Source organism: Macaca mulatta, chromosome 8, assembly GCF_049350105.2.
Source record: "Macaca mulatta isolate MMU2019108-1 chromosome 8, T2T-MMU8v2.0, whole genome shotgun sequence".
Taxonomy (NCBI): Eukaryota; Metazoa; Chordata; class Mammalia; order Primates; family Cercopithecidae; genus Macaca; species Macaca mulatta.
Genome location: NC_133413.1, coordinates 109,862,030 through 109,875,957, shown reverse-complemented (window position 1 = coordinate 109,875,957; position 13,928 = coordinate 109,862,030). Strand labels below are relative to the sequence as shown.

The following is a 13,928-nucleotide window of genomic DNA, read 5'->3' as shown; positions in this document are numbered from 1 at the left end:
TTTGCTTTTCTTTACAGCTTTGATCCATATGACATCCACATTCCTACATTTCAAATAATAGCTTTCACTTAAATTAATAAAATGTTTCACTTTGATACAACATGACTACAGTAGGATGTGGGGGTTCTACAGAGGACCTCGTTTTCTTATGTGATTAGAGATTTGGTCAAATTTGACATCTGCTAAAATTTTCCAAACTATGTTTCTTCAGTTTTACGGTGACTTAGTACTTGCATTCTGTTATTCATCAACACTTCACAGAAATACTTGATTTGTCTGAATGAATTAAAAAACCCACAACTGAAGAAAATCAGAAAAACCTGGTTTTAAATATCAAAAGATCCTGAATGAGAAATATTTCTACAGGCCACAGTAAGTAAGTTATTGATCACTGTACGTCTTTGCAGGATGAAAATTGTTGCAAGATTGGACATAAGAAAATAAACTTACTGGTAAATATCTTTCCTAAGGACAGATCTGCCAAGGGGATTGTCAGCCTGGGGAGCCATGGCAACAGAGCCAATCTTCAAAACCACGGTGTCTTCTTTTGCTGCCTGATTAACTGTAACAAAAGAAGGAGATTCATGAATACACTGTGGATCTGTACATAACTTTATGCATAAGGAGAAATCTTTGAGGGAATGGAATACAGACACTTTAAGATAAGAGCAATACATAAGAAAAAGTAAAATGAAAAAAATCATGTTTAAAATAAAAATATTTGATTCTTTTAACTCTGTTCATACCCATTAAGTGGTTTCCTGTTAAAATACACAATTAAAATAGCAAAGAAAAAACAAACAACTCCACTCCCAACTTAAAAATTATAATATTAAATATATATAAGTAATATTGAAGACAAATGTTTATCTAACTTCACAATCTGTGTCTTTCTCCTAAATGATTTTCAGCTTTGGGTTCTTAATACTTCATTGTTGTCTACAAATATATTGAAGGATATTACAAAGTCAGTGACAAATTCTCAAAGCCATTTAAATTTACATGCTAAATAAGTTAAATACAACACACACACACAAACATAAAGTATATCACTTTAAGCTCCAAAATGTCAGAAAATCCAAAAGAAACATGATGACTGCCACATTGAAGATGGAAAACACCAACTATTTAATATGGAAGAACGTATCAACCTGTTATTCCAGATAACTTTTTAATTTTAATAACTTCTACTGTAAAATTGCTTTAGAAATTGGAATCCCAGACCCCTTTAAAAGTTCTACCTCCTAATGACATCTAAAACTATGATAAATATTCCCAGAAAACAAAAAAAGGTAAAAGGATGTATCTGTTCTAATTCTTTTCTTTGTATTAAATAAAATGATATTTGACTATACGCTCTGATTTAGGGCTGAAGTTCAGCACCTTTTCCACAACTCACCAGTAAATTCAATGTCTTTTCTAAGGACTATTTGGGATGAATAGGAGAAATTAATGGCCCCATTCATTACATTTACATTTTACTCTCTATTCTCCAACAGATGATTCTACTATAGTAGCTGTATAAACACTGTTTAAAAAGTGCTAACAATATACAACTTTCTAGGTCTTGAAGTAAACGTATATTAAAACTTATAATTTCTCTCAAGGAACTACCATCTGCCAAAAATAGAACAGAAAATGACTGGCTGCAAGACCTAAGAAATATCCTGAACAGAACCTGCCTATAAAGGCATACAATCCATATTTCCCAAACTGTGGTGCCCAAAGAATGCAAAAGCTACAAGATTATTTCCAGCTGTATTTCCAGTATATTATTTCAGTGTATTATTTTCAGTATATTCAGTATATTTCAGTATATTTTCAGTATATTATTTCAGTATACTTGGTATGGTCTGATTCAGATTAGTCCAAGGAAAGACAGTCAGAATTAAGAAAATCAGAAAAAAGTTAGAAGAATAAGATACTCAGTGAGAGAAATAAGGACCCAGAATAAGATAACCATGAAGGGAGCAGGGTAAGGCAAAATAGTAGGAAGGTGGGAGAAGTGACAGCAAAAGGAGAAAGAAAAAGAGATGATCTATCAAAACAAATATTAGCATGTGGATGTCACAGTAAAGACAGTATTTTTACAATTCCATAGCAAAAGATCAAATAGAAAACTACTTCTCATGCAGCTGCACTATTTTCAAATAACTTAGAGGGTTGGTTTGATTATAGGTCCTTATAATATGAACATTGTTTACATTTTACAGATCTTGCATTTTATGCCAAGCTTATCAAATAGTTCCATGTGGGTAAAACCTCTGATTAAGCAGCAGGCATCAATTAAATCAATAAATAGTAAGCCTGGAGAATAGACCATACCACAAAAGTGCAATTAGTGTATTTGCTAACCGTTCTTCCAGGCTACAGATACTACCCACCATATGAAAGTCTGAAATGTAACAGAAACATTGCAGTAAATGAGGTACATATGGAGGAGAAATGACGTACTTGGTGTTACATACAAAGCCAGATCCAAGAACAGAATTCTGTTTCTGTTAGGGCCAAAAGTGTTCTCATTAGATTATACTGACTGTTATAATAAAAAAATGAACACGTAATGCAGATCATTCATAAACTAGATTAAAATAAATAATTTGATTATAGAAATTATTCAGCTTATCAAAATATATCATTGAGATGTAAGAAAAAACAAAAAAATGTATTTATACATGAAAGTGCCTTGAGTCATTTCTTCAGCTACTTTATTGCCGCAAAAAAATCAGCTTCTCTTTTTTGGCTTATTTCACCTGTATTTAATAGTTGGACCATATGAGGAAACGTTCCTTCTAGAAATATTTTCAACATGAAAATTAATGCCTTCCTTCCTTGCTTTAACTCTATTTTTAAAAATTGAGCCTCATGAGGAGCTACTCATTCTGGACATGCTAGATTTTAAGAAGTTCTCTATTGTGAAATAAAAAGATTAAGCTGGAAGTCAAACACCTGTAGATTTAGAATCCTGATAGTAACTGCACATAACGTAAACAATACCCAGGTTTAAAAGCCGATTTTCACTATTATTTTTCTAAATAAAATATTGGAATGTTAAATATATTTTTTATCATAAACTGAAATGTAGACATGATTAAAGAGTCTTACATTAATGTAGCATATATTATAAGTCTGAAAGATTTCATCTTTTCTCGGGGCAAGAGAGTGTATACATGTGTATGTACAGATGTATGAATGTACATCTGTATGTGGCATATGGAAAGGCTATAAACAACTCTGAAATCAGGAGTTTGTATCAGTAACCAAAAGCTTGAATAAAGACCAGAATCTTCATGCAATTGTCAGATAACATAAGAATGTTGCTTACAACGAACTTTTCTTAATTCCAACCTGAATAAAAGTGTTTTGGATACTTCAACTTTCATTTCAGATTCTCAATATAAACTCAATTTAGTAAAACATTTGAAGTCTCAAAAGTATTTGAAATTGCCACTGTGTAATATTATGCTTTTATACAGCCAAAACTGTTGTGACAGCTTTCAATAAAAGTTTTTAATTAGTTATTGCCATACTGGCAGTTGAAGACAAAAGTTTCAATAAATATGTAACCAATGACCACTATGCATATTAATAGAAAGTTTAGTTGTATTTAGTTTACCACTCATCTTTGACACAGATTACTTATTCAGTGACAGGCACGACTGCTCTGTGATATTTTTATAATAAAGTTTCTGCTGAAAAGAATGCTGTAGCAAGATTTAGTTATTCTTTCACACTCATCAAAACAACTTACATATACTTTTTTTTTTTTTTGAGACACGGTCTCCTCCTGTCACCCAGGCTGGAGTTTGGTGGTGTGATCACAACTCACTGAAACCTTGACCTCCTGGACTCAATTTCTTCTTCCACCTCAGCCTCCTGAGTAGCTGGGACTACAGGCACAGGCCACTATGCCCAGGTAATTTTTATATTTTTTGTAGGATAGAGTTTCGCCATGTAGCCCAGGCTAGTCTCAAACTCCTGGGCTCAAGCTATATGCCTGCTTTGGCCTTCCAAAGTGCTGGTATTACAGGCATGAGCCACCATGCCTGGCCTACATTTTTAATTTAATTAATCTGATAATCATCTTATTCAAACTTTCTTGTAAAGGTTTTCTAGAATAAAATGAATAGTATACTCTTGACTCCAACTTACTAGAGTCATTGATGATATTTATTTCTAATGAAATTCCTCATTCAATCATGATTTCCACAGTCCGCATTACAGCTTTTAACATGTATTAAATGGACACATCCAATCTCCCATATAAAACATAATGTAAGAATTATCTATACTTTAAAATGGTGAATTTGTTATATGAATTTTACCACAATGAAAATTTTTTTCTCTGACCTTTTCATGGGTAAATTACGATTATTTAAATTAAGAGTAGCAAAGAAGAAAGATAAAGTATTAAAAAAAACTAATATAATGTGTCAAAATCTGAAACTTTGGCATGCATTTTGTATTTGTATTCTTAGCTTAGGCACACAGTCTGGCTATTTATAACACCTCAGATACATAGAGAAGCAGGTACAATTATAAATAAAGATACAGATATATGCACAGATATAGAGACGCAAAGGCAGAACACAAAAAAGTAAAGATATGAGCAATGCATATGCCAGACAAAAGGATTAATACACAAAAAAGTATTAATAAGGAAAAGATATGCAACTCCTTAAAAAACACTGTACTTTTCACTAATGAGACCTACAAAAGGCTAAAAATAACCTTTGCTAGGGTAAGAGTAAGAAATAGCAGCCATTTAGGAAGGTAATTTGACATCTCTTAAAATAGTAAGGTATGGAATCCTTTGATCTAGCAATCCTTTTGCTGGTAATTTATTCTACAGATACATACATCCAGGCCACACAAAAAAATACCACTAAAAAGTTGTTTGTTGCTAAAAATATGCATATCTGCAAAGGATTACACTTAACCTGAAAGTCCACAGAAAGACAAAAGAAATTATGTTTTCCAAAGACAACTATAACAACCTTCCCCCATCTCATATACTCTTATTCAAAGTGACCTTAGGAAGTACCTAGGCACATGAATTCTGAAATTATATGTTAAAACCCCACCATAGCCACCACCAAAAAAAGAAAAAGCAGCAGCAGCAGCAGCAGCAGAAGAAGAAGAAGAAGCGGAAGCGGAAGCAGCAGCAGTAGCAGCTTTAAAAATAAGATGGCAGAAGTCTGGAAATATTTCTGCAATTAAAATTAGTTGAAGGATTTTCCCAGTTGAAGCAACTCAATAGGAAACAACAAAACTGTGTGATATGTAGTATTAATGTTTATAACACAATAAGCCCAAAACAAAAACATATAAACAAAAAAAGCCCCACAGAAAATAAAGTTGTTCTTTTTTTCCCTCACCTTTCTTAAATAGAATGAATTGTAATCTTTTTGTCACAAATATATCAGTGAAACAGAACCTGTTTCATTAAACCTTTGGTAAGTGTAACAGAAAATAAAGCTAGAGTTAAACAATGAACTTCAGACTTCTGCCTCACCACAGAGCTGCTCAGGTGCTCAGCACACAGCTGCTGCTATGCTAAGCATGAGCTCCATTTGCTCTTCTTGTTGACTAAACTATGCCTGCATATTGGCATTGTTCGGAAAATACCACAAATTGTACTCTAATCCACAAGGGCTTTCAAGAAGTTTGGTGGTTCCTCAAAAACAGAATTCCAAACAGAATTACCATGGGACCTAAAAATTCCACTCTTAGGTGTACACCCCAAAAGAAGTGAAAACAGGGCCTCCAACAGAAACTTCCATGCCAGTGTTCATAGCAGTATTACTCACATTAATACTCACATTAACCAAAAAAAGGGTGGAAATGACCCAACTGCCCAATAGATTAATTAATAAACAAAATGTGGTATATCCAAACAATATTATTCAGTTATAGCAAGGAATGAAGTTCTGATATGTGCAGCAACTTGGATGAGCCTTGAAAACATTATGCTAAGTAAAGTGAGCCAGACACAAAAGGATAAACATTGTATAATTCCACTTACATGAAATTTCTAGAGTAGGAAAATTTATAGAGACAGAAAATAGATTAGAGGTTACCAGAGGATGAGGGTAGCTATTACTTAATGGATACAGAGCTTTTGTTTGGGGTGACAAATACATTTGGAAATAGTGGTGATGGTTTCACAACATTGTGAGTGTAATTATTGCCACTGAATTATATACTTAAAATGATTAAAGTAGAAAATTTGTTATATATATTTTACCACAATAAAAAAGAGAGAAAAAAAAAGGTTTCCAAATTAACAATGAAAACTATTTACATTTATAGGCAAATTTTGCCTTAGGAGGAAATATTTATCACTATAAATAAGACCCCTCTAGTGAAGACCACCTAAAGGCTATGACGAACACTGACATGGATGGTGAAAATATGTCAGTCATGGAGGTTTCTCTCACGGATATTGCCACAAAAATTTGAGTCAAAGGAGCTCTGCAATGAAGATCTAATTGCAATGAAAGAGCAATTTACTGTAAAAATATTTCCTCACTAACAAATACCAAAGACTTTCAGATGCTTTCAGGACATGAGATAGATAAGATATTATAAGACAAATGAGAAAATTTTGAATATAGATCAAATGCCCACATTGAGGAGCCGCTATGTCTGATTCAGAAAGATTTACCAGTATATACATTATTAAATACCCATTTTAAAAGTCTCAGCCCGGCTGGTCAAAGATGCAGAAAAACAGCACACTGATATTGTATCATATTCTTGGTCAAGTTTTAAAACGTAATAAGTAGGCACTGAATCATACACATTTGGTTTGTTTTTAAAAATTTAAACTTGTTACTGAAATTGATATTTTATGGTGTAAAATGGGTTTTCAAGAAGGAAACCCTAAATTAAAACAGTGTAGGGAATAATATGGGATAAATGACTAAATGTAGTGTCCATTATACAATTATTATTCAGATACCATTACATCATAAAATTTGAGAATCATTTATAAATCATGAACATTTCTTTATTACTAAAAATGTCTACCAATCAGGTAAGTTGCTTTACTTCCTTTTCTGTCTCTATGGCCTCTCACTATTTCCTCAGCTTTTTTCACAGAGATTCTCCCTGTATTTTTGTATACCTCATACCAACCTCTCACCTCTAACACCATATTATTTCTTACGTTTCAATGAAATTTTGGCCTTCCCAAATGTTTACATTAAACTGAAAATAATTTTACAATTAAGGAATGGGGAACATAAAACAAACACTTCAAGAAATATTCAGAAAATCATAAAAGCCTACTAACATATTTTAAATGAAATACAGGAACTCACAAGTTAGAAAAATCAATATTTTATACCAATCAGAGAGGTATTTGTGGAAAACAATATCCTTGTATAAAAACTATACTTAGAATTTTTTATATTATATAGTATAAAACTTTCTTATTTTTATCTAGAGATAAAACTTCTGTAATTTTATTTTAATAAAATAGATACTGTAACATTATGGTTTTTGTTTTTTTTTTTTTTCCCTCGAGATGGAGTCTTGCTCTGTCACCCAGGCTAGAGTGCAGTGGCAGTATCTCGGCTCACTGCAACCTCTACCTCCTGGGTTCAAGCAATTATGCCACCTCAGCCTCCCAAGTAGCTGGGATTACAGGTGCGTGCCACCACGCCTGGCTAATATTTTGTATTTTTAGTAGAGACGGGGTTTCACCATGTTGGCCAGGCTGGTCTCGAACTCCTGACCTCGTGATCTGCCCGCCTCGGCCTTCCAAAGTGTTGTGATTACAGGCATGAGCCACTGCACCCGGCCCATGGTCTTTATTAAATGTAATGAACTACCCCAAATTCTTCTCCCAAATCACTTATAAATTTGGTGTAATAAAGACAATCTACTGTTTTCATGGTGTTTTCCTCCCATTCTCAGTTGTAATGCCAAAAACAGTTTGATAATCTCCCCGATCTTTTGTGTCTGTGTCTCTTCCAAGGTTGAGAACAAATGTTATTATAACTGAAACTATGATCCTCAGGGAATTACCTGTGTAAAAATGTAGATTTCTGTTTTCTAACCTATGCAACCTTAATGTAAATTACACTATCTACAATTTCATTAGGTGCTCCTATATAACAAGGAAAAAGCATAAACGTCATTACCTTTGCAATGAATATACAGCTTCTTACTTTTCTGCTTAGCGAGTTGTTTATCACTTGTAATTGGTCGATAAAGACTAACTCTTATTCATAACCATCCATGTGTTTCTACAAACTATCTGAACAGATGAAAACAATTGTATACTACTGTCAGAATATAGGATATTCAGAGAATAGTAATTTCACACCTCAAAGTAATCAATTTGAAGATCGCTTCTAAGAAAAATTAGACATAAAAAGTAGAAACTGGCTTGTATTAAGAATCTGTGAGTATAATACATTGAATTTAGTTCTAGACACCTTGGTAATTAAGGACTATAAGGTTCTACAAATATTTTATTACAAAAATGATATGCCAAGTAGCTGGGGCTACAGGTGTGCACCACCATATTGGGCTAGTATCTTATTTTTGTACATATGGGGTCTCACTACGTTGCTCAGGCTGGTCGGAAACTCCTGGGCTCCAGTGATCCTCCTACCTTGGCTTCTCAAAGTGTTAGGATTACAGGCATGAGCCACTGTGCCTGACCTTGTTTTTAAACAAAATTTTAGTTCTATTAGATATATAGAACCCAACATTTGAGTTCAGTAAAACAAATGACACAAAGTATATATATGCTTTACTGGCAAAAGCCTTGAAGAAAAAAAATCCTCATATTTCTTATCCTACTAACAAAGTCAGATACTTACATAGTATTCTGATGTATTTCCTAATGATTTATAGAATATCTATATTTCTTCTCTATAAAATATACCAAACCGCAAAGCACAACCAACTGCTCATATTTTTTAAAAGAAACAAAAAACCCCAGAAAACTAAGGTGTCTAGAAGAAAATTATTTAAAATCAGACCAAAAAAAAAAAATCAGAAGACAATACCTTCAACAGTTGGCTGCATTTCTTCTGTTTTTGGAATAAAAATTCTGATTACACTTGTGTTGATATAAATCAAAGGTAAATTGCGGGATGTCAGTGTATGGGTCCTCATGGGCTGACCAGGAGATTTTGTTTTCTCTTTTTGGGTCTTTGGTAGTTTTGCTTGAAATATACTTGCAATGGCATTAAGTAAAGGAAAATAAAGAACAATATCAAAAGCTTGTGCTGAAAGAAGAATTTCATGAAGAAAATGAGGAGAACCATCCATTAAGCCTTCAGATAACTTATGAAAACTTCTTCGCTCATTTCTTGATGTTAACTTGTGACGGACATTTTTTGTTACAGCTTTTGTGTATGTCAGAGAGAGGAATCCATGCTGCTGATGAGTGCCATCTAGAAGTTTTGTAGTTGTCTGTTCCAGAAAAAGGAAATCAAAATACACAGTTCATTAAAAACATTTTTTAAAAAATTGGAAAGAAGAAAATGATCTCAGTGAGTATTTTTACCTGTTGGTCTTACCCTACACTTCTTAATAAACACATGACTGATCAATTCTGCAGATGGGGACAAAAAACTTCTAAGATGGTTTGAATGACTGAACTAAAGATTGGAATCCTGAGTTCCAGTTCTAGATCTTGAGGAAGGTAATTAATCTTTTTGTGGCTATTTCTGTGACTTCTGCATTTTCTGTAACATTAAGAATTTGGGGCTGGGGTGTAGTAGCTCATGTCTGTAATCCCAACACTTTGGGAGGCTAAGGTGGGCAGATAACTTGAGGCCAGGAGTTCGAGACCAGCCTGGCCAACATGGTGAAATCCCGTCTCTACTAAAAATACAAAAAATTAGCCAGATGTGGTGGTGTGGTAGTACATGCCTGTAATCCCAGTTTCTCGGGAGGCTGAGGCACAAGAATCGCTTCAACCCGGGAGGCAGAGGCTGCAGTGAGCCGAGATTGAGCCACTGCACTCTAGCCTGGGCAACAAAGTGACACTCTGTCTCAAACAAAAAAACTAGGTTGGAAAAGACTATCTTGATTTTATCTTTTCAATTCATGAAAATTTTTCATTATGAGTACTAAGAGGCTGTAATAAAAAGTATCACAGGTCACAGAAAGGTTATTTACTCAGGTGAAATTGAAATAACCACATTATATATTTTTATTTGAGACCAAATCTAAACAGGCCAGATGATTACCTTCACTAGATAGGATATAACAGTTGTGGAAATGGAGTTTTTCCTTCAATAATTTGGCTCATTTATACAAAGACAGAGCCTATAAAAGAAGCCTCATTGATACCATGCTTTGATAACTGAACTAAACAGTTACTGCATATTTAAACAGTAATGTGACGCAACAATATAACATTTGTCTTTCAGAACTTGCCTATTATCAATAGCTAACATATTGTTTATAAAATCTAATTATCACTATCCTGTAACTCATAATCTTTGCATATACTACTATATTAGTACACATATAACATTTAACTGAGAGTAAAATAATTATCATAACTTCAATATTTTTGCTAAACTATCTCAATTAGCTCTCCTATTCAAATTGCATACTATAAACAAGTTATAGTAAAACAGTATGCTTTTAAAGAAGTAAAGTAAAACGTATACTTTCGTATTCCTCAACATACAAAAGAATATCACTTGAAAAAAATCTTCCTCAACCAATTAACAGACATGAAATACTGTTTTGGAAATTACTCAGCACAGAATTAGAGGAGAACTGTTATATTCCACATTCCCTGCCCCTCTTTCCAAAACCTGAAAAAGTTAGTAGGGTCCAAAGAGGGGATTTTTAAGAGGAGAAGTGAACTGGAACAAAGCAAAAAGAAGAAAATATATTCACATAAACAGAAAAAAAAAGAGAAATAGGAAAGCTGTAATGAGTCTGAGCCTATATTATCCCATCACTGCTAAATTTCTTTTGCTTCCATTTTCTTCCTCTTATTTTGTTGCCTATCACCCACTGACGTGGTGAGAGGAAAAAATATGCAATTCAGTTACCACTGTTGATTTTGCTTTTAATTTAGACTTTATAATGAAGGAAGATAAGAAAATAAATTATCTTCGTATTTTTTTTAATTGGCCATTAAAAAAACCCCGGAAAGTAAGCATTAAATAGTTGTGCAATATAATCATCTTTCCCCATAATAGCCTGCTCTCAAAGCATTTTTCACTGTTCCCAACATTTTCACTAATTCTCCTGACTCCCCTTCTTTTTTATTTCTGCACTCAAAACAAAAAGATGCATAGTAAAGCAGGAAAAGTGCTACCAGTTTTATTACCATGTTGCTGGACAATGAGCAATAATGGATGGAGACGAATTGTTAAGGTATATCCCCAGTGGAAGAGGCCACAGTGATCACAGTGATGTTGTTTGTTCTAAGTGTCTAAACTGGGGAGAGGGTTAGTACTGACCACTAATCTAAAAAATCTAATTCATAATAAATCTTTATTAATAGCAATATTTGAATCCTGGAAAGAGTATAAAAGGTATTTCAATGTATAAATGTTTTAATTGGGAAAAATATTTTAAACATGTGGAATGTAAGCATATTTGAAAGGTAAGCTACATGAAGAAAGGGTGCTGTTTTTTTTTAACTGCTGCATTCCTAACTCCCTTACAATAAGGGAAAAAATGAACATTAGTTGAGGTAATATAAGTATAACTTTTCATACAGTAATAATACTTTATACTATTCAAATGTCAAAAAACACTAAGAAACTTTTTAAATGGCATTTAATTTATACATTTAGAAAGAATTTCTGAAGAACATTAATGATAAATTTAGGGTTTCTTTATGAATATTTGTTAAAATTATTAAGAATGTTTTTCATAGACTCTAATGAACATTCAAAGAGAGGAAAATAAATCTAAACACTTCCTCTAACACAAAAGCCACATTTTTTTCCCTGCACTAATGATTAGAGACTATTGCTAGTAAAAGCTCAAAATAAAATCAGAACATATCACTTGCTATGCAAATATACTATTAAACATTAAATTTAAGAACAAAGTTAACTTTAAGAATATCAGTTAAAAGAATTAGCTTAAGAACATATCTAGATATGTTGTACCATTAGAAAAGGCAAGGTTCTAAACTTCTAAAAGTCACTGATATAGCCTTGTGTTCATCTACCTAGTCAATGACAGAAATGCAATCTTGTTCAGATTCAAGAAGGTCCCACACAAGTTACTTTGAATTAGTTGTAAGAAAACAATGGCATAATAATAGAAAAAAAATTTAAAAAGCAATCTTATTAAGAATCATTAGAGGAATGACAAAAGCAGTATTGGTCAACTCTTGATCATTCAATACATGCACAATTTTAAAAAATATATTGAATGTACTACTTTGATTTCCTTATATTGATGATAAAATTAGTCTGTACTCATGCAAGTGACCCAGAAACAGGTTATAGTGGAAAAGCAGTTCTACGATTTTAAATTACATTATACTTCATTTATAAAGTTTATGATATAGAGGAAAACACAAATCAAGAGTTGACTCTATGAATCATTCCATTCCTTCTCTGGTTCCTGTTAATGGGAGTCGTGTAGCATAATTTAAAAGTAATTTCTTACAGAAGGAAAGAAGCCAGAGCAATTACTGAAAGGGTCCTGCTTGCTGATGGGTCGAACCAACAAGGTGCGTCTGTTCAGCTTGTCAGTACAGGAAAGGAAGACACCTCCACATTGCCCCAAAGACCAACACTCTTCCCCAAGGCTTGAGGTGATGGACAGGAGCAAAGAAGGTGAAAAGACAAAAAGCAATAAAAGCCATAAGCAAAAAAAAAATCTGGATAGTTTTAAATTCTCCTCAAGTTTGCATAAATTTCGATTTGAGCAACTGCTAGGTATGGCCTCTGCCTGGACCATCTTCTGCAAAAGCAATGTTAATGAAAGTAAACAAAAAATAATTGCTTTTAGTATAAAATTACAACTTCTAGTTTATGGTAAAGAACAATCCAGCATGAACTCACATAAGAATTGGGAAACAATTCCAAAAAGTCAACATAATAGTACACTAAAGATAAAGTATATTAACAAAAGCAAGCCTACCTTTGCCTTTTTGATAAATTAATTTTTATAACAGGAAGATGGTTACAAAACAAGAGCAGCTTCAAAGAATAAATAGCTTTAAATTTATATGTAATTTTGAAGAAACAGGTTAATAAGAAGTTATTCTGAACTCAAATTCTTGTAACCATTAGTCCTATTTTATTAAATAACAAAGATAAACAGTTTAAAGTATATTTTCAAAAATCATAATAACTAAATGGGTCTCACCACAGATTTTTCTTTGCATTGTAGAAATACTCCTTCAAAATGTCCTGACTGCCAACCTTCCCCTGGCCTGGAAAACATAAGTTCACCTTATCTGTTCTCTTCAATTTTTCTGAGTTAAGAAATTGAACATATATAACTATTTCAAATACATCTAAAATTCACAACACTGCATTGAACTAAAACATAAATCTGACAATGCAATCAATAGAACAATTTACATTAGCACCACACTCTGATAGTTCTGCATAAGAACATTTGTCTTCGTGGTAAATTATATATTTATTTGGCTGATTATTTACTTCCATCTCCTCCACAAGAGTAACATCTATGTTTATTTTTCTTTTTTAAAGATGGGGCCTTGCTCTGTTGCCCAGGCTGGAGTGCAATGGCACAATCATAGCTCACTGTAACCTTGAACTCCTGGGCTCAAGCAATCCACCCACCTTAGCCTCCCCAGCAGCTGGAACTACAGGCATACACCACCATGCCCAGCTACTTTTTGTGTGTATATGGTGATGGGGTCTCGCCATCTTGTCCCAGCTGGTCTCAAACTCCTGGGCTCAAGCAATCCCCCTGCCTTGGCCTCCCAAAGTGCTGGGATC

At 33.4% G+C, this 13,928-nt stretch overlaps 1 protein-coding gene across 40 annotated transcripts in view; it reads right to left on the bottom strand.

The window, feature by feature from the left end:
- The window catches only part of VPS13B (vacuolar protein sorting 13 homolog B), an 856,590-nt gene that overhangs the window by 354,301 nt on the left and 488,361 nt on the right, over positions 1–13,928 (bottom strand). For 9 of the 40 annotated variants that reach the window (XR_013397363.1, XM_015145769.3, XM_077943893.1 and 6 more), the window contains exons 28-30: positions 12,622–12,763; positions 9,027–9,435; positions 451–562 (exon numbers count right to left, since the gene is read on the bottom strand). Coding sequence is in view for 26 of the 40 variants with exons in the window: in XM_015145769.3 (XP_015001255.3) it covers positions 451–562; positions 9,027–9,435; positions 12,622–12,763 (663 nt within the window). In the remaining 14 variants the exon portion in view is untranslated. Of the gene's footprint in view, positions 1–450; positions 563–9,026; positions 9,436–12,621; positions 12,764–13,326; positions 13,436–13,928 lie in introns of those variants that run through there. The other 31 variants (XM_077943895.1, XM_077943902.1, XM_077943896.1 and 28 more) reach the window with 7 other exon arrangements.